The following is a 22,186-nucleotide window of genomic DNA, read 5'->3' as shown; positions in this document are numbered from 1 at the left end:
AGTTATAACAGTAAAAGGATTTCAAGGCTTCTCATATGATTTTCAAAGAGTAAAAAGTATGGAGATTTGCGAAGTACAAACTAAACCGTCATCGTTTTTCTTATTTGTACGGCTTACAATGTCAGGATCATTGGGTTTGCTGCCCTACGACGCCTATAGCAAGTATATAGCTATTCCCCAAGGAAATTTCACATCAATTCGTAAAACACATTTGGAAAAATGGATTTTCTAATATGTGCCCTAAGGGCATTCACAATGCAATGAACTCAATAAAGTTCAATAGATTGTCACATCATCTTTTTACAATCTATACAACTCTATTATTGTTTTATTGCAATTCATTGAACTCTAAAAAATTCAATAGAATGTTATAAAATGTAATGTATAGCAAATATTCAAGAATTAAAAACTTTCTTTTTTTCCATTGAAGAGTTCACTGGTCATTAATGAACTTTAAATCCATTGAATGCCAATGTTGCATCGGATAATGATAGAGTTTCGTGCATTGAATTACACATAGACTTGCCTCCTTATTAAACTCTATCATTAGACTCACCATTGTAGATGCTCTAATGGGCACATATAAGAACTAATAATTGAAGTATTAATTATGATGAATATTACTATAATTAAATATAACAAATGTCAATTGAGATTTTCTAATATGTGCCCTAAGGGCATATATAGTATTAATAATGAAAAATATTACCATAAATTATATTCTAAATACATTTTTTATGGAGATTATTAATGTGTTTCATATTTAATTATGGTACTACTCATAATTAATGTATTTTATATTTAATTATGGTAATATTTGTCATTAATTAATGTTTTTTATATGTATCCTTACGACGCATATTAGAAAATCTCATATTAGTTATAAATAATATTATTTACAATTAATGTATTTTACATTTAATTATGGTAATATTATACACAATTAATATTTATCATATTTAATTATGATAATATTTCTTATAATTAATAATTCAATTAATGTTTCTTATATGTGGTCTTAGGACACATATTAAAAAATTCTTTTATAAAAAGGTTTAAGGATATTTAACCGGAAAAATAGACTTAGTTAAAAAAATTTAAAAATAAAAAAATAAAAAAAACTAATTGACTATTTAAAACAAATAGGAAAAGTTTGTCGGGTTAAAATGATATTTACAAGAAAAATAACATTTTTAACTCGGAATAACTATCCAAAATATAATGAATTGTATTTATTTAACCCAATTAAAAAAACCATAACCATTTGTTACGGTTCTTTTCAACAAAAATATAAATTACTTTCACAGAAAAACCATATAACATACTATTTAACATGTTTATTAATGAAATTTCTTGTACAACTATCTGTAATTATTACACCACAGTTAAGCAACAAAACAAGTACAAATATGGAAGATGCAATGTAGCAACTAGCAAAGCAAATAGCGCAATAAGTGGGTATTTGAAGGAGATATTCAACGGAGATGTCACATTTGTGTAGATTTTCCTTCATTGACTTATAGATTTTAGATAATCTTCTGATTTCAATAAAGATAAACCATTTGAAGGTACAAGTTTAGAGCAGGGCTTCGTGGAAGAAGAGGAATCCATTATTCTTGTTAAAACTTAAAATGTTAAAAAGAACACTCTGATATGCAGAAATTGAATTGTAGATACATTGCAGTCATGAAAGGCATAAAGAAGTCAAGAACCATTTTACTTATCACCCTCACAACAAACATATCAAGGTGAATAAAAAGATATTAAAGATAACTCAAAAACACTTAAAGCTATATTGAACATTCTTATAGAGTTACAGCTCTAGATTCAAGTAGACCACTTCTGCTTTTGGTGAGGCTCGGGGGAACTGCAGAAGATCCTCACCAATTTTAAGTCTATTTTGAACATCAACTTCATTTAGTCTAAAGGTAAACTTCTTTAGAGAAGGAGAATGAGCAAGTAGAAGCTTTATAAAAAGTAGTTCAGGTCTTCATCCTTCTAAAGATGCTATCATCACAGTTTGCAATTCATTCAATGTATAATCCAAGCAGTTTAGGGATTCCAAATGATTTAAAGCGGGTCCCGCATCAACTTGAGGCCCTGAAAAAACATAAAATTGCAACCACATTGTAGAATATAAATATAATTCGTGTACTATATGAGCAAAATAAATATGCTTTAGCACTCTTTACATTACCATGTACCAAGGCACTATACCCAGATTTCCTAAATTGGGTGAGTTTCCAAGCAAATAAAGAGCAGCATGAAGTTGATCCAAATAACCAAGTTCAAAATCCGTTAACAACAAATTGTGTAGACCATTAACCGCATGTGGAAGCCAATTCAGATTCTTTTCTGCACTAAAAAACTATGAGGAGGAAATCAGATTCTAACTTATCAGAAAAAAAACGAGATTAGATATTTGGGAAAGGTGGGACCCGTTTATGCAAACTCCATTTGAGGAAGAGTACTTTGTAGCATACCTTAAGGAAATGACCATCAGTAACTAGAGATCTAACTTTGGGCAAGTTACTTAACATTGTAGCCAATGTCAATATTTCGAACAAAATCCTGTATGGGTTTCATAAATACTATACTAACATCAGTAAGGCGAAGGCATGGAGTGTGCAATAACCGGAGCAACATGGCATCATGACACCCATAGACAAATAACATCTGCAGGTTTGTAACCTTGATGTTGAAACTATAAACATTTGTACCGTTACTAAGGAACAACTTCTTAAGCTTTGGTAAGTTGATCTCAGTTTGGCAAAAGTTAGCTCCAAAATCAATATTCAGGAGAAAAAGAGTTTGAAGATTGCTAAATCGTTCAAGCTCAAGTGGTTGCTTAAAGAAACAGTTCTTCAAATCAATTTTTGTCAATTTTAGACAAGAGAACACATTAGAAGGAAGTTCATAACGTCGATTTGAAGTAGTAAACCCGAGTTCCCTAACACTTTTTCTTGATAAGAGTAGCATCCGTTGACCAACTTCTTGGTAACTATCAAGAAACATGTTTGGTATATGAAGATGAAATTTCAAGATAGGACCATTGTGAGAGGTCAAGACATGGTTTATTGTATTTATAAACCCATTACGATCAAAAGCTCCATTTTGTGCAAATTTTAACCAACACCTTAATTTTGGTCCATCTGTACCTCCACTTTTTTGATATAATGCTGGTCCTTACAATATCTTTAATTCAGAGCCTCTCTAAGATTGAGTCTATCAAGTGTTCTGGTAAGTTACTGATGCTATCTTGTTGAACACAAGTTAAAGACCTCCTCTTATATCTCCCTGTTATTGGATTAAAAAACACAAGTAAGTTATTTCGAAAAAATGGAAGGAATAAAAAAACATGGAGCAATAAAGTGCGTTGATCATATTAGTAGAGAAAAGTCCATTGCTATTATCCGCAAATTTCCGTTTTACGTTTTATTTCTTACAAACATGCTTACAAGGATTCCTCTTCGTCACTTTAATTTTGACAAGTTTTCATAACATAAAATGTTACTAGAAATTAAATAAATTAATTACACATTATAACTGTCATGTTCTAAAAAACACTATAATAGACTGAGAAAAGAGTTGATTTATTTGCACTATTTATGAGTTAATGATTGTCATCTTTTCGGTATAGTAAGATAACAGAATTGTTTTATTTGCAGTATATGTGACATGATCATTATGCTTTAAATATTAACAAAGCCCTAGAAAGGGTTCACCTCTCTCTATGTTATTCATTGTATTTTCCCAGGTCTACAGTTTATTTGATTTATCCTCAAGCTTATAACTGAATCAATGGTTTCCCCTAGCAAAACCTAACTTATAGTCACTTAAACTAATGAAATTATACTGGCAAAGCCTAGCTTAATCCCTGCCTTGCAAAGTTAACCGGTATCTAAGTACTACATCATCTTCTCAAAGTTATCGGTTTATTCAACTGGAATGAGATCATAAAGAACAGACTTCAAACAAATAGATATTAATTACTGTGACATGATATCGAGATTTCACATACGACTTTCAATGAATCAAATACATAGAGGTTTGTGAAGTAGAAACTTACGCATCATCACTTCAAGATACCTTCAGAGCGAATGTCAAAAATTTTAGATGAAAAGTACTCTAGCGATCTTAATTTTTTACATGTAGACGAGAAGGTTTGTAACAACTAACAAATACTTGCCAACCAATCTAATGATCTATATCCAACCCATATACAAATTTGAAATTTGAATGCGATCTATATCCAACCCATATACAAAGGTTAAATTTAAATGCATTACGCTTATTTTTAGGATTGTTATCTTGTATAATACGAGAATATCAATGTATATTTTTATATGGACAAATTCCATAAAAACACTAGGTTTTAACAAAAAATAAATTTTAATATTGTGTTATTCTTTGTCTCAAATCTAACATTCCTTTTACTAATTAGTTATAATTTTTACCGTTTAACCGTCAACCTGGTTGACATGTGATTCCTTTTACTAATTAGTTATAATTTTTACCGTTTAACCGTCAACCTGGTTGACATGTGAATTTTGATAATGCGTCAAGCTAACTGGGCATGACTACCTGACTCTATTCGGTGACATTATATTTTTAGTATCAAAACTGATAAATATAAAATATAGTAACGTTTATAATAGTTATTAAAAATAGGGTGTCTTTTATGAAGTTTCCTTATCACTATTACTTTGTGATGGTATCCAAAATTGGCCTACCAAGTCACTCATGGTTTGTAAGTTTCTTATACTTGATCAAGTAATCAAGGTATATTTTTTCTCGTTGTTATATTGCATGTACAATTTACGGATGCATATCTTTGACTCGGTCCCCTTTACTTCTGGTCCATCATTATAATATCGTGCGCTAATCATTTGACTTCCATTCCATTCAGAATTTGAACCGATCCCTTATCTCACCCCTCGTGAAAACCCACTGTCGCATATCTACTTTATATGTCCTAACCTATCTTAGTTCATTCACAAGCTTACCCGAGAAACCAATCACCACCACCATCACATCTTTCACCACTCATCACTTACCGCCCTCTCCTTATATAATGAATAACTAATAGACTAATCTGCCCGAAAATTGTCCATTATCGCTTCCGATTCTTACATAAGCTTCTATAGAACCATATATTAACAACTTTGAAGAAGAAACAAGGAGATTTGGTTAAAACCGCCTCCATCTTTTCATGTTTTTGGTGATTGGGGTGTAGAAAGGAATGAAAAAGCATATGGATGTGCTTAGTTCTTGGAAGACTCTCTCCCTCCCTCACAAAAAAAACCCTAGACACAAACCACTTACCACCTTGCCACCACCGGAGCACCATCACAATTTACCCTTTCCATTGGGGATGCTATAGTACTCCACCGTCCCATATAACTCCACCACTGATAGATAATAGGTTTGTTTCAACATGTGCATGCGAACAGATTCAATACTCAGATATGTTTGCAATAAATATCTCTCTCTTCTCAACTTTGTTTTTAATTTATTGTATTTTTTTTTTTGTGACCAACAAAGTTCTGTGATTTATTTATATTTGTTTTGTAATCATATTTTACCCTTATTTAACATAAAAGTTAAAATTGATAAGATTAGGCAACTTTGTTTTCTGGGTGTATTTTTTCTTTTTTCATGCCCAACAAAGTTCTGTGATTTATTTGTATCTATTTTGTAATCATATTTTACCCTTATTTAACATAAAAGTTAAAATTGATAAGATTATGTAACAGTTAAAAATGGGTGATTTTATGCACGTTTTGGAAGTGGTTGGATTAGATTAATTACAAATAATAGTAAGTTGTGATGGTTTTGTGTAAAATAATTTCTTGGATGAATCTGAAAAAAATTATATTACTACATTAATAATATTATTTAAAAATAATAATAATAAAGATCCCAAAGTTTGCTTGTATTTGAGAAATAAATATTTGGATGGTCTTTAATCCTATCAATCCATTAAAATGTTGTTTAGATAAATTTGTTGAACTTTATAAATTGATCCTTATGTGTATGTCGACTAGAATATAAAATAAAATAAAATAAAAATAAATAGGGTTCGGGTTGGGTTTGTTTGTTAGGTCGATTTTTATCAGCTCTATGGTTTTGGTTGTGAATAAGATAGTCTTAACCTTATCATATTTGAGAATAAATCATTATATCGTTATTTATATAAACTTTAATGGTTAAGTCTTCAAGCAAGTAAGTTGACTCGACATTTGCATTAAGAGTTAAGACCAATAAGTTGAATTAAAACTATTGTTAAGCATCAAATATACCATTGTGATTAGATCGATCACGCAAAACATGTCAACTTTATGTGTCATTGTCTAGAAGCATATTACCTGGACAGCTTTACATCTTACGCCCTCATGGAAGTATCAGTTAAAAGATACGCCTTTGTTTTCAATGACGTGAGTATAATATGACGTTTACACACAAAATCATAAGTTTTCGATAGAAAACTATTTTTTTTTGAAAGGAACCATTCGTCATCGTCCCTTTGCATGGGTACACATTTATAAAAAATAAGTAACTGTTGATAAAAAAACTATTCCCTAGAAAATAACTAACCCCCTCCTCCCCCGCCCCGATACCCGGTCGCTGGAACAAGTTAATATGTTAACGTAATCTTGAGTTAACATTCTAAGTGATTAATTGCAATTTGTAAGGAAGACACACAAATGGATTTGTCAACTTTTGAGGATTGTAATAACTAAAGAATTATCAATATTTTATAACTTGGTTAATACTTAATCAGCTTTATGGTTTGATATGATAGTTGCAAGGAAACTATTCCTACAATGATTTGTTTGTGATTTGTTCTCTATTCCAAATTTAGAATGCATGTATTTGATACATATTAAACATTGAAATTTTCCCAAATTTAGAATGCTTGTATTTTTGTTACAAAACCTACCGTTTTAACCGATTGTGTTTTATCATTTTTACTTTCAAAAACCACTGAATTATTTTATTTTATTTTATTTTTTGCATTAAATTCATCATCTTTAAAAAGCAATGGGTAACATCTTAAATATTTTTTCACAAACATCATAATAATCTTCACCATGAAGGTGCTAAAACTGTCATGTTGGCAATTTAACCACAAAGTCTCTATAATAATGACAAGCATGTGCAGGGCTCTTTCTAGCATTCAACAACTAGACTCTGAAGCAAAAGTGAGATTTTTATTTACAGTTAAAAGCAAGAGATATAGACCTACTTTCCTTGTTTTGTTTATTAATTATAGCAATTTGTTTTCAAGTTTTTCTTATTATAACATTGCACTACAAAAATAATCACACAATTATAACATTGTAATTAAAATTTTGAAAAAAAAAATCACAGTTTTTTTATAGAGATTGCAGTTGATCCTCTGATTTTGAGACAACAATAAACCATTTGAAGTAATGTAAACTAAAAAAAATCCATCATACTTGACACTTCTATCGAAAATCACCCATGTCAAACAACAAATCAAGGGGAATAAAAAGAAAAACAAGCAATTCCACTATGTTTACAACAACAAAAAGCATAAAAGCTAAACAACAATTTCAACTTGAACATATTCTTATAAAACTATTTCTCGGGATTCAAGTAGATCATTTCTGCTTTTGGTGAGGCTCGAGGGAACCTCATAACTTTTTTAGCAATCGCAAATCTTCTTCGAATATTCAGACCTCGAATTGGTTTAATGGAGATCTTCTCAAGATTAGGTGAATGAGCAAGTAGAAGCTTTATAAAAAGCAATTCCACTTTTAGTCCTTCTAAACATGTTATCTCCACAGTCCTTAACTGTTTCAATGTATAGTCCAAGCAGTTTGGATATTCCAAATGATCTAAAGCTAGGAACACAAAATCTCGAGGCTCCTGAAAAAACATAAAAATTCAAGTCTTGTGACATATAAAATAAAATATAATTTTAGTATTTTTTTTAGTTAACAACCTCAAAGTGCACACGTAATGTGTCTAGATTTGGTGAGTTTCGAAGCAAACAAAGAGCAACATAAAGTTGATCCAAATCACCAACTTCAAAATCTTGCAACACTAAACGCTTCAAGCTGTTCATTGATAATGGAAACCACTTTGGAATCACTTCTGCAGACAAAAACTATGAGGTGAAAGTGAGATTTTAAGTTGCATAAAAACGTGAGAATTACAACTAATGAGGGTTTTAAGACAGTTTGTTGCAACAAGAGGGACCATTTTTGTAATTTCGTTAAACACGGATAATTTCTTTCATTTTGTTTTTACTCACAGGGACCATTTCTGTAACTTTTTCATATATTTATATAGGCACTACCTAAATAACTTCGTTACACAGGGATTAATTCTGTAATTTTGTCTATTTCCTACAGAGGGGCCATTTCTGTAAATTTGTCATAGACAGGGATGGTTTCTGTAATTTTGTCACAGAGGGACCATATCTGTAGCGTTATCTTACACAGGGATCATTTCTGTAATTTTTTCTATTTCCTACACAGGGACCATTTCTGTAATCTTTTCATATAAATAGGGACTATTTAAATAACTTTGTTACACATGGGTCATTTCTGTAATTTTGTCTATTTCCTATAGAGGGATCATTTCTGAATTTTCTCATAGATAGGGATCGTTTCTGTATGTTTGTCACAGAGGGACCATTTATGTAGCATTATATTACACAGGGATCATTTCTGTAATTTGTTCTATTTCCTACAAAGGGACCGTTTCTGTAAACGTCTTAGACGGATATTGCTTCTGTAACTTTTTCACAGAGGGACCATTTCTGTAGCTTTATCTTACGCAGGGTTCATTTCTGTAATTTCTTCTATTTCTGTAATTTTGTCTTAGACATGGACCGTTTCTATAATTTTCATACAGAAGGACCATTTCTGTAAAAAAAATCTCACACGGGGACCATTTCGGTCAATTTGTATTTCAAACACAAGACCATTTTTGTAAAAAATGTTACAGCGACCATTTCTGTCATTTTATCTATTTGAATACTACAGCGACCAAAAAAGAAATTCACTAAAAAAACCCTATAGTTTGAATTAACCTTATCAATACTCAATCGCGTATTCGCGTATAGGTAATTAAGGAAGAGTAAATGGAAAGCATTTAAAGTCTACTTTCGTATCATACCTTAAGAAAATTACCCTCGATTAAGAAGTCTTCAATTCTTGTTAAGCTACTTAAAAAGCTGATGGAATTTATCATCTCAAATCTATCAAAATCTTCAAAAGTCCGAAAAGATACACCAAACACAACAATAGAAGGATTTTCCAGCAATTGTAGCAAATTAGCATCAGGACACGTAACTAGAATCAAACTCTTCATCTTTGTAGCCTTGATGTTGAAATTGTGAACATTCGTACACTCAAGAAAATGCAGATTCTTAAGTTGTGGTAAGTTCATCTGATTTCCACTTAAACTCTTCCCAAAATCAATATGCAGAAGAAAAAGTTCTTCAAGATTATGAAATCCTTCAAACTGAAGTGGTGGACTGAAGAAACAATTTTCCAATATCAACTCTGTTAATCCTAAACATGAAAACACATGAGAAGGAAGCTCATAACGTCGATTGGAATTATAAAGAACGAGTTTTGTCGCATTGTTTCTTGATAACAACATCATCCATTCATCAATTTCTTCGAAGCTATCAAGAAGCATAGGTGGTATATGGATAACAAATTTTGAGATAGGACCCTTGTGAAGGTTTAACACTTGGTTTATGGTGCTTATATATTCATTGTAATCAATAGCTCCATTTTTTGCAATTTTTGCATTGAAGTGGTTATCAAAAGTCAACACCTTCATTGAGGTCCATTTGTACCTCCACTTTTTTGATATAATGCTTGTTTTTACAGCATCTTCAAATGGGACCCGCTCTAAGATTGAGTCTATTAAGTGCTCTGGCAAGTTACTGATTCTGTCTTCTCCAACACGAGTTACATACCTCCTTTTATGTTTCCCTGTCATTATATTGAAATGGGATATAAATCTAATGAAATTACATGACCAAATAATATACAGGAAAAACCTAGCTTAAACCCTTTAATACTCGCTGACTTGCATAATTAACAACTATCCGATTATGTTTGAAATCGTATCTAATAGATCTTTGCAAATCGGTTTTTCTTGATTTCTGTTTTCCAATTATACGTGACAATTGACAACGAAATTTACAAAAACAGAGTTTGCGAATTCAACTGGAATGGGGAAAAGAAAGCATAGAGAGCATAATTCGACCAAAATCTCCTAAATAAATCGACAAAACAGGATATGGACATTTGTTGTACGAGAACTAAATACGTGAAGGTTTATGAAGTAGAAACATACCCATCGACAAAGGAGATACGCTCGGAGAGACCAAATTAGAATGTCAAATGGGAATTTACAATTTAGGGTATGTTGCCCACCTACCAGCCCCTAAATTAAATATCGACGTAATTACAAATTTGGTCTATATGTTTTAACATTTTTTTGCTTCGGCAAAAGTTGTGAAAGTGTCTCCGCGTAATATTGGTGAGGTGGGGGTTCATGTAGTGCTAACTCAATAGAAAGGGTGGCATCCACACTATATTTCCAATTTAATTATATATAGTATATACTTCCAAAAATCTTAGAACCTTCTTCTTATTATTATTATTATTAGTAGTAGTAGTAGTAGTATTTTGAACGGCAAATCTAACCTATACAGAACATATTTCACCAAGGTCCATCTCTAACTACCATGGTCATCATACACCTCCTAACACCACCCGTCCATCTCCCACTACCTCCATCCTTGAACTTGATTAAGAATTGAATTTAGCACCTGATTTAAAACTTGAACATGAATGTCCACCATTTATAGCACAATATATTTGCATAACGGGAAAGTTTCATGTTAAAAATATATTATGTTTAAATAGATTATTTGTTCTTTTAGTTCATATATCCTAAAGATTCACAAATGTTAACAACTTTTGAATTTAAAACTCCTAAAAGCCAAACAATTTCTCGTTACATAAATCCTAAATATTTATAGATTTAAACAACTTTCGATCCAAATTTGTTGCCCAAGCAACTTAATTTAAGTTAGACAAAGATTTAAGATTTAAGGGTGACTCTCCATGCTGAATTCAGATATAGATCGAGGACTATGGTTTGAAGCTCAAGTGAAGGTTTAAAATCTTGGAATCACTCACTATAACATTGAAGGTATAATCTATCCATGCTTTCCTTTAATTTTAACCTAGGTTTTAGTCCTACCACCAAATCTGAATTTCATAGGTCATTAATGATTACAAGTTTATTTTGATGCTTGAAATGTACTCTAGAACATAATGAGGTTTCCATTTAAGTAATGAATGGTAAAATTCCGACTTCAATTATGGAATTGGGGTTTTTGCAACTATAACTTCACAATTGGGTTGTAAATTAGCTTCTAGCCATGGTAAATGATTCAAATCTAGATTATTTGAAGTGTATGTTCATATATATGTTTGTCTTAGTCATTATTCCATGATTTTCGTTGTTATTGTATTGGACTTAGTGATTCCGGTGATGATCTACCATTGGAACCGAACGAAAATGATTTAGAAATAAAGTCAAGTATTAAAACATGGATTATGAATTCAAATAATTCATTCAATGTAAAGCTAAAATGATTTTGGTTTACTAAAGGATGACAAAATGGCATCAATAACTCCATAATTGTATTTGGAATATAATGGAAACGATAACATCATGACTTAGGATTGGATTTATGTTTAATATGATACCTGAGTTATGGTTTGGAAGATCTTATTAATCATAAAGTCTTATTAAAGTGGTTTATTAACACACTGAAGTCATTTGTCACTTGAAACATAGAGTGCATGATTAATATCTTCATAATAGCCATGAATCCATAAGATATTACATACTTCGTATATCTAGACATGGACATATTAAGATTTACTTGTGAGTTACTAAATAACTATGCATTGGTAAAATTTGGGTTATTTTGAAACCAAAATGGAGGAAAATATGTTGCTAAAATGAGAATTGGTTATGTCAGCGTCTCAATAGAGTATATGGAATGTCATAATAAGACTCTATGGCGCACCTGTACGGGTAATGTGTACTAGATGTATAGAATGTATTATTAACCTACATAAGGGGTATTTTGGTTATTTTATAACCATTTGATTAGCCCATATGACTTTGTAATTTGGGTATATTGGGATGTTTCCATGGTTTCAATTGATTTTGGGGATTTGACTCGAGTGATGATTATTGTCATTACTTACTCTAAATGAGTTAACCTACATTCTCTGTATGCATTTTATTGTGTGACGCTCGCATTTTTCACTAGACATTAATAAGATGATATAATTGTAATGGTCAACAATTCTAACCTTTTATGAAATATATAAAGATAATTATCTGAGTATTATGTGATTTATGGGTAGATATATGTAGTATACGTGCTTAGAACAATATAATAAAATAAGAATAAAATATACGTCCATAATAGAATAATAATTAAGACGAATAGCCTTGATGAAAAGAGGAAGTGGTCGTAATGAAGATTCTGGGGATATAAGGAACACTTAAATGTAACTTCATATGGAGAAGTTATCATCGTTTAAAGTTTCGCGTTCAACACAGTACGACAGAATGTGTCGTAAAAAGTGGATTTTAGATAGGTTGCTTATTAGCCTAAGAAATCTAAATGAAAGTCGTAGTAATTGTAAAACCGAGAGCGTGCATATACAGAATGCCTAAATCTGACTTCATGAAAGGAAGTTATGATTTTTCTGATATTTCAGAGTAACTGTGTTAGCGCAGAAATCGAATTTAGATTGGTTAATTTTTAGCCAAAACAATCTAAATGATAGTTAAAGATATCGTCAACACCTATCTAACGATATAAGGACAATCAACAACAGATGTCAGAAAAGAGAGTTATGAATTTTTAATGGACTTTAATACTCTAATCTTGTTCAAAATATAGCTTTACAAATAAAATTAAAATTAGTCGATGGAGTCTAAATGAAAGTTGTAGATCTCATCGGTAGCTATGCATGGGTATAAAACGCATCGAAAACGGAGCTCGTATGAAGAAGATATGAATTTTTAAAGATTTTATAAAAATCTACATGCAGTCGCACTCATAAATAGAAGTCCGGCGGGAACGACCAAAATCTTCGCGATATACTGAAAACCTATGTCGAAAACATGTCGTCGGCATAGGTTTCGAGAAATCTATTGATTTTTGTAACATCCGAAATTTTAGAAGTTTGAGTTAAGAGCTTAAAGTGTAGATTGAAGAGGGGACTCGACAAGTAGGTATACTTACTCGCCGAGTCGGAGCTAGATCTGGGTTATAGAATAAGTGACCGACTCGGCGTGTCTGGTCTAGACGAGAAAATCCCTAATCTTAGGGTTTGCACCGTATTTAAAGGACCGTATGTCCTCTCCTCAGCCCCCTTGTCGTCCAGAAGCTTCTTTAAGCGATTCCAAACCCTAATTTGAGTAAAAGGAGGAGGAAAGTGAGCTTGGGGTTTTTATAAGAGAAAGGTTTGGAGGATTTGACCACTAAGGAGATGGAGGATTCAACTCTTTGGTTGTGAGCATCAGTTTGAAGGTCACAATCTGTCACTTTGCCTTATTGCTTCTAGATCTTCTTTTGGATGATGTTTTGGGGCCATTTTGGCATGTTAAGGAGCCATTTCGAGTTAGAAGTCTAGATCTGAGGTTGCTACTTTAGATCTACGCTTGTCTTGGTCCAAAAAACCATAAAGTAGCAGCCCTCGGTGTGTTGGTGAAGCATGTTTGTCTTAAACCTTAGCCCTAGAGTGTTTTAAGCTTATAGCTCCTTGGTTTCACGTAAAGTTTGCAACTTTACGTGAAGGGTGGGCCTTAGAAGAGTGGATCTACAGTTTGGAGCCCTGCATGGCTCGAAAAGCCACTGCATGGATTAAGATCTGAAGCGACTCGGCGAGTCACATGGGTGGACTCGGCGAGTTGTATGAAGATGGGCAGGAACTCGACGAGTTGGAAGAACAACTCGGCGAGTCTGTTGAAGATTGCCTTGGACTTGGCGAGCCTGTTCTTGGACTCGGCGAGTCAGGTCGCAGAACCCCACACTCTTTTGGTTAAGCTTCGAATCTGTGAGTCGGTTGGCGACTCAGTGAGTTGGTCAATACGGAATTCTGTGATCGTTCAACTCGACGAGTCCTGGGGCGACTCGGCGAGTTGAGTCGTGTTATGGGAGTTTTCTGAGTATAACAACTCGACGGGTTGACTCAGCGAGTAGGGTCAATCAGGAAGGTTGATTTTGACCAGGACTTTGGCCAAAGTTGACTTAATTGACCCCGGGAAGACAGTTTAGTCTAAGTGCTGTTATTGGTATTGGTTGCTCAGGGAGCTAAAGGAGCAGCATTTTGGAGAGTTTTCGGTTAGCAGCCGGAGGGTTATCGGTTGAGTTCAGTAGTTTAGGTGAGTTTTCCTTCCAGTAGGAACGGGTCTACGGCCACAACGCCGACCCATCTAGTTAGTAGTAGTTTCCGGACTCCGTTCTGATGCAGTAGTTCAGTGTTCTTGATGTCTTTGTGATTCAAGCGTGTTTTTGTGTTATGTGTTCCGCACTTCGGTCCGATGCAGTATGCAGTATATGTGTTTATGCTAGTAGTTATGATTATGTTATGCCATGTTCAGCCAGTTAGTCCGGACTTCGGTCCGATGCAGGGGGCAAGGCCCCGGTTAGTTCGGACTTCGGTTCGATGCAGTTAGCCGGACTTCAGTTCGATGCAGGGGGCAAGGCGCCAGTTAGTTCGAGCTTCGGCCTGACGCAATTTCCGGATTTCGGTCTGATGCAGGGGGCAAGGCCCCGGTTAGTCTGTACTTTGGTTCGTTGCAGTGGGCAAGGCCCAGTATGTGCTTTATATGTTATTAGGTGAATACGTCACATCACATGTGATCATGGTTGAATAATCTCAGAGTGCTATATTTGGCCCTACTGCGCAGCTCTTGTTTGAGTCCAACCATTGTAGGAATGAATCTTTTACTCGAAGGATTATCTGAGCCTCGTCACATGTGATGGTATTCAGGTAATGACTAATTGGCATTACAAGGAGGCCTTCAGCAGCTGAGGACTGGTTTGGATAGAGTCCGAGATTTCCCTGGGGCAAGCCTAGGATGAGATTAGCAGGGATCTGTAGCAGTAGAAGGGACTTGGTTGAGTTAAGGTAACTCTTGAGGAAAGTACGGATGTGGAAGGTAGTATGGGCCCGTACTACCAAAAGTAGTGGATTTGTACTCGATGCAAGAGGGGCCAAGACGAAACCAGGGAGTGGTGGAGTATGTGTGAGATCCCTCAGTAGCAATGAGTATTCTGACAGTTATTGTGATATGTTTTTCAGCATGGTGACGTTGTGCGAGATATCAGTTAGCAGTTCAGGTGTCGGGGAGGTATCTGGCTCAGGCTCTAGAGCCGGACAGTTTGATTATCAGATGAGAGATGTCATTTCCTCATAGATTATGCACAACATCATTGATCAGACTCCTGTGATATTTGGTTCAGTTAGGGAGGCCATCATAGAGCTTTTGGAGAGTCATCTTGAGGCCTTTAAGGCCGAGATAGTTTCAGGGAAGTTTGGGCTCGTATAGAACCCGATTCTTATGGATCCCAGGGAACCATCAGGGAGGGGGGGATCCTATTTTTAGCTCTTGCCATCAGGGGTCGGGAGTGAGTAGGGCACCCTGTCCCCAGGAGAGTCCCCTGTATGATTTGGTCGTTGCGGAGGTTTCACGAGTCAGTCGCAAGGAGCTACCCGGCATCGTCAAGAGGATCACTGATAGGTTGACTGAGAAGCTTCAGGATTAGACAACTGTTGTTCAGAAGTTTGATGGGGAAGACAGGGTAGCGCAGGAGCGAGAGATTTACCGGGAGTCAGAAAGGAAGAGAAAACCAGATGAGGTTCAGTGGCCCATAGGTTCGGGTAAAAGAACTAAAGGGCCGAGTTCGAGACCGAGAGACTTCCAGGGCCGCATCCGATGCGGTAAGTGTGGCAGGATGCACGGGGGTGCATGTAGGAGTAGTAGAGGTGGTGATTTCGGCTGTTTCAAGTGCGGTCAGACTGGTCATTTTAGCAGAGATTGTACTACTACCATCGCTCAGGGGCTTGATCTGATATGTTTCTGTTGTAGTCAGAGGGGCCAAAAGAAGGCCCACTGTCTGAGTTTGTATACAGCAGGGCAGGTGCCAGCTCATGCCCTTGGGACTTCGAGAACCGCCAGCAGACATCAGGGTCAGGCAAGGGCGCCCACGGCTCGGAGCAGAGTATTCCAGTTGATTTCAACAAGGATTCGAGCAACACTGGATGTTGGGGGTACGTATCTTTTACCTTCCTGTTAATTATGATTTATGATGTTGTTGTTATGTTACTGCACCGATTTAGTAAGTACTTATATTGAAATATTATATTACCTATTTGGGATTGAGTCATATGCCATCTGCATACCTTGGAATCTAGAATGATAGTTAAGGACGTTCCCCGTAAGCAAGTCACTTTGGATGCAGTAATTGTAGCAAAGTGTGAGTGTGACTCGGTGGTGTCCCACTATTTTCGGGAAGGTGTTAGTTGTGTATAGATCAGTTATATTTTCAGCAATGGTATGCTTGAGTTCCCAGTGGAGTAACCAGAGGATGATGGGATAGTAGTTCGAAGATGTCCCCACCCCCCTTAAGCGCAGGTCATCAGGATGCAGTCAATGAAGCAGGAACAATCATGGATTTAAAGGTGCTCGATTCGTCGACAAGATTGGTAGGTCTGATGAAGGGTTAGTTGAAGCGCCAGCAGAGATAAACGTGGGTTGTCAGCAGATCGACCCCTTTAGATGATAGGAATGATGGGGAATCCTTTTTAAGTTGTGAGTTGTAAGAATTAGCCGGACAAAAGTAGGGGAGAACCCTTAATGGATTCATGGTCAGTAGTATGCTAAACTTAGAAAGGGTTGGTAATCTTGTGTAGGAAGGAAAAGCAACCCGAAGGGTCTAGTGGGTTCAGGAGTTTAGGAGTTGGGAGTTTGGAAAACTTCCCAATGTCGGTTTCATGTATTAAGGATTAGTAGACGATTGGTTTGGGAAACCAAGTTGAGGAATTTCTCGATAGAAAGAAAATGTAGCAAGGATGTAAGACTACCATATAGCTGTAGCATTAGATAACTGAGGGTTGGTTGTGGAAATCAGGTTGGGGGATCGCTAGCAGGACTCGGGTGAGTCAGGGTACCCTCGGAATAGTAGTTAGTGATAGAGTCAGCAGGGAGAGTGTTGTAAGTCTGCGGGTGTAGCCGTAGCATTCACCAGCAGCCAGATAGTATTAGAGTGTTGTAAGTCTGCGGGTGTAGCCGTAGCATTCACTAGCAATTGGATAGTATTAGAGTGTTGTAAGTCTGCGAGTGTAGCCGTAGCATTCACCAGCAGCCAGATAGTATTAGAGTGTTGTAAGTCTGCGGGTGTAGCCGTAGCATTCACTAGCAATTGGATAGTATTAGAGTGTTGTAAGTCTGCGGGTGTAGCCGTAGCATTCACTAGTAACCAGATGGTATTAGAGTGTTGTAAGTCTGCGGGTGTAGTCGTAGCATTCACTAGCAGCCAGATAGTGATAGAGTGTTGTAAGTCTGCAGGTGTAGCCGTAGCATCCACCAGGTTGGTAGATAGGATGAGCACATTGTTAGGACGTCGAAGAAACATTAGCTCCCAGATCAGGCGTAGCAGTAAGGATGTGGAAATCCATGAATTGGATGTCGGGATTATCTGGATGGATTAGACCTAGTTGAGCCAGAGATAAGACTGTAGGCATTTCACTGAAGTTTTGAGATCAGGGAAGCAATGGATTGCTTCAGATTACGTGTTATATAAGGCTACAATTGGTCTAGTAGCAATCACGTTTAGAGCCTCAGTAACATGATAACTAGTGGCAACTAGTTCCAGAGAAGGATTTTGTTCGGAAGTCGTGTGAGGCGACAAAAATAGGAGTCCTTTGGCTCTGCAGCCGGGTTGGAACCAGATATTTCAGATGACTGTCAAGGGAATTGAGAAAAGAAAGGTCTCGAGAGATATAGGAAAGCAGCCATGTAGCAGCATGTTGTTTCAGGCAGTTCAGTGTTCAGGCAGGCAGTCATTGTTTCAGGCAGTTCAATGTTCAGGCAGGCAGTCATTGTTTCAGGCAGTCAGTGATCAGGCAGTTCAGTGCTTTCAGAAAGTCTTGGGCCTCCAGCGGTGATGGTATTTTGGACTTTTATGGATAGCTTGAGGAGTGGCAAGCCACTCATAGCACGATTATTTGATTTATGCCCAAGTATAAGTGAATCAATGGAATAAGTGGATCTGTGGATTCTGTTGTTTTAGCGAGAACCTGGGGTAGTTAGCATGAAAGGAATGGACTCATGAAGAGGACATAATGAGTTCCAACCTTGCGAGTTGCTCGGGTTATCGGCAGATATGGAAAAAGGGAGGATAGTTTGGCACCGAGAGAGAACCCAGTGAATTATTGTGGTATATAACTTTCGCAAGTCATGAAAGTGTGTTCTTGTCAGGAAGGGGACAGTATCCTCGGGTGATACTTGGTTGTTATGTGATGACATTGAGGCCGGTGGTCGGCATCGAGTTTTGGCAAGGCTGCTACGTGAGAAGAAGTTATTTGAAAAAGCGGTGCAATGGTAGGGTTTGGAAGGACCTGAGTTATTTGGGAATAGGGAGTTTGCAGTGCAAGTGGTTAGTTCGGAAGCGTATCCTGCAGTAGGCTTCCAGGACGAAGCCTAATTTAAGTAGGGGATAATTGTAACATCCCAAATTTTAGAAGTTTGAGTTAAGAGCTTAAAGTGTAGATTGAAGAGGGGACTCGACGAGTAGGTATTGTTACTCGCCGAGTCGGAGCTGGATGCGGGTTATAGAATAAGTGACCGACTCAGCGAGTCAGCGAGTCTGGTCTAGACGAGAAAAGCCCTAATATAAGGTTTTGCATCCTATTTAAAGGACCTTATGTCCTCTCCTCATCCCCCTTGTCGTCCAGAAGATTATTTAAGCAATTTCCAAACCCTAATTTGAGAAAGAGGAGGAGGAAAGTATGTTTGGGGCTTTTACAAGAGAAAGATTTGGACGATTTGACCACTAAGGAGCTGGAGGATTCAACTCTTTGGTTGTGAGCATCAGTTTGAAGGTAACAATCTATCACTTTGCCTTGTTGCTTCTGGATCTTTTCTTGGATGATGTTTTGGGGCCATTTTGGCATGTTAAGGAGCCATTTCGAGTTAGAAGTCCAGATCGGAGGTTGCTACTTCAGATCTATGCTTGTCTTGGTCCAAAAAACCATAAAGTAGCAGCCCTCGGTGTGTTGGTGAAGCATGTTTGTCTTAAACCCTAGCCCTAGAGTGTTTTAAGCCTATAGCTCCTTGGTTTCAAGTAAAGTTTGCAACTTTATGTGAAGGGTGGGCCTTAGAAGAGTGGATCTACAGTTTGGAGCCCCTGCATGGCTCGAAAAGACACTGTATGGATTAAGATCTGAAGCGACTCGGCGAGTCACATGGGTGGACTCGGCGAGTCAGGTTGTAGAACCCCAACTGCTTTTGGTTAAGCTTCGGATCAGTGAGTCGGTTGGTGACTCAGTGAGTTGGTCAAGACGGAATTCTGAGATCGTTCAACTCGACGATTCCTAGGGCGACTCGGCGAGTTGAGTCGTGTTATGGAAGTTTTTTGAGTATAAGAACTCGGCGGATTGACTCGGCGAGTAGGGTCAATCAGGAAGGTTGATTTTGACCAGAACTTTGGCCAATGTTGAATTAATTGACCCCGGGAAGACAGTTTAGTATAATTGTTGTCATTGGCATTGGTTGCTCGGGGAGCTAGAGGAGCAGCATTTCGGAGAGTTGTCGGTTAACATTCGGAGGGTTATCGGCCGAGTTCAGTAGTTTAGGTGAGCTTTCCTTCTAGTAGGAACGGATCTACGGCCACAATGCCGACTCGTCTAGTTAGCAGTAGTTTCCGGACTCCGGTCCGATGCAGTACTTCAGTGTTCTTGACATCTTTGTGATTCAAGCATGTTTTTGTGTTATGTGTTCCGGACTTCGGGTCGATGCAGTATGCAGTATATGTGTTTATGCTAGTAGTTATGATTATGCTATGCCATGTTCAGCCAGTTAGTCCGGACTTCGATCCGATGCAAGGGGCAAGGCCCCGGTTAGTCCGGACTTCGGTCCGATGCAGTTAGCCGAAATTCGGTCCGATACAGAGGGCAAGGCCCCAGTTAGTCCGGGCTTCAGCCCGATGCAGTTTCCAGACTTCGGTTCGATGCAGGGGCAAGGCCCTGGTTAGTCCGGACTTTGGTTTGATGCAGTGGGCAAGGCCCAGTATGTGCTTTATATGTTATTGTATGGTATGTGGTAGTTTGAGGGAGCTCATTAAGCTTTGTGCTTATAGTTTCAGTTTTGGTTTCAGGTACTTCCGCAAGAAAGGGGAAGAGCTCAGATTGATGGCATGGCACACACCATAGTTGCAGTTTATTCCTAGGAGTTTTATTTAGATATTTTGATATGATATTAACTTCATTTTTGAACCGATACATTTACTATGGTTTTATTATCTAATAGTTGACGTTGCGATTTTTAGTAATATTAAAACAAAAATTTTTGGGTCGTATTTTCGGTCGTTACAATTTTTCACTTATTATAGGATATCAAGCCACAACATATTGAGGGTTGGAGACAAATGCTCTACAAAGAAGGTTTGGGTTGGTGTACAAGTCGAGCACAAGAAGATTGGGTAAGTGATAAATGAAATGAATGTCTTGTTTAAATATATTATTATTATTAATTATAGTATTTTGTTTAATGAATATTATTATTATTTTAATATTTAAGTTTAGTTGTTTGTTTTAATTAACGTATGTGTATTGTTTTCTTTATTTTAGGAGAAAATTCAAGAGAAATATGAGAAAATGCAAAGCAAGGACGGGGAAGGCGGAGAAGTAGACGAGGAAGAATGTTTAGAGCGTGCCCTTGGAACGAGACACGGGCATGCTTGCGGGGTGGGTAGGAGACCAACCGTTAACTTCGGTTTAACTCTAAATGAACGGCCTTCCACTTCCAAATCGTCCCAATCTCAATCCAAATTTGATGCACAACAAATACAAGAATACTTGCAACAATATAATGCATCATTGGGGGCATGTATTCCGAACTTCCAACCACCACCATTTCCTAACTTTCTATTCAACTCTAACACACAACCAAGTACCTCTCAACAAGTTGCCGAAAGGATGGAAGAAGAAGGATATGATTATGATAATAATGGTTGACGTTTTTTTAAAATTTTGAACAATGTTACTAGCTACTTATTGTAATATTAAACTTGAATTTGATGTTTTGAATTTGAACAATGGTACCTAGTTAATTTATTTCAATTGATATATGTTGCAATGTTTTTTGGATTTGTTAAAAATGCAAGAATGGTAATGTACTAATTTTGTAAAACTAAAAAAAAACAACCCGTGGCTATCCCGACGACATGTCTTTGCTATATGTATATAGTCGAGTCCTGTGAAAAACCTATAGCGACGACTAGTCATCGTAATAGATTAAACGTGTAGCGACGACAAGTCGTCGGGAGAGGTTTGCAGACGACGTGTCGTCGCGACAGGTAATTAAAAAAACTTTATTTTTTTCCCAGAAAATATGATTAACAAAATCTATACGGACGCCAAGTCGTCGCAATAGGTGTAGCTATGGCGACAACATCTATGTCGACAAAAATATTGACCTATGCCGACACGCCTATGCCAACGACTCGTTGCTGACGACTAGTCCTCGGCATATCCTATACCGACGACTTGTTGTCTAGATAGTGTCCGAATTTGTCGTCGTGATAGGGTGTTAATGTTGTAGTGAGAAGATAGTGAGAATTTCATACACAGTGAACACCACTAGGCCGCCATGATGGTGGTTGGATGATACTTAACATGAGGATTAATGAATTCATACGACTATCTACAAGACACAAACTGCACAGAAGCAAAAGTCAATTACGATGTACGAAAATGCAAGTGTCTCAATGCATGTAGGTTAAATAAAAGGATATTTAAAGTTGAGATTCGATGAGGAGATCTCACATTTTTCTAGTATTAAGTTGGAAATGTAGTCTATTTAA

At 36.6% G+C, this 22,186-nt stretch overlaps 1 protein-coding gene across 1 annotated transcript; it reads right to left on the bottom strand.

The window, feature by feature from the left end:
- Positions 1-7,446: 7,446 nt before the first annotated feature.
- On the bottom strand, positions 7,447-10,484 carry LOC111879244 (F-box/FBD/LRR-repeat protein At1g13570). Its single transcript, XM_023875713.3, has 4 exons — positions 10,351-10,484; positions 9,154-9,983; positions 7,973-8,137; positions 7,447-7,896 (listed from the first exon to the last, which is right to left on the bottom strand). The coding sequence occupies exons 1-4, from the start codon at positions 10,352-10,354 to the stop codon at positions 7,606-7,608; spliced, it is 1,290 nt and encodes a 429-aa protein (XP_023731481.2). The 5' UTR covers positions 10,355-10,484; the 3' UTR covers positions 7,447-7,605.
- Positions 10,485-22,186: the final 11,702 nt, after the last annotated feature.

Source organism: Lactuca sativa, chromosome 1 (assembly GCF_002870075.4).
Source record: "Lactuca sativa cultivar Salinas chromosome 1, Lsat_Salinas_v11, whole genome shotgun sequence".
In the NCBI taxonomy this organism is placed as follows: Eukaryota; Viridiplantae; Streptophyta; class Magnoliopsida; order Asterales; family Asteraceae; genus Lactuca; species Lactuca sativa.
This window is presented reverse-complemented; position numbering and strand designations above follow the sequence as displayed.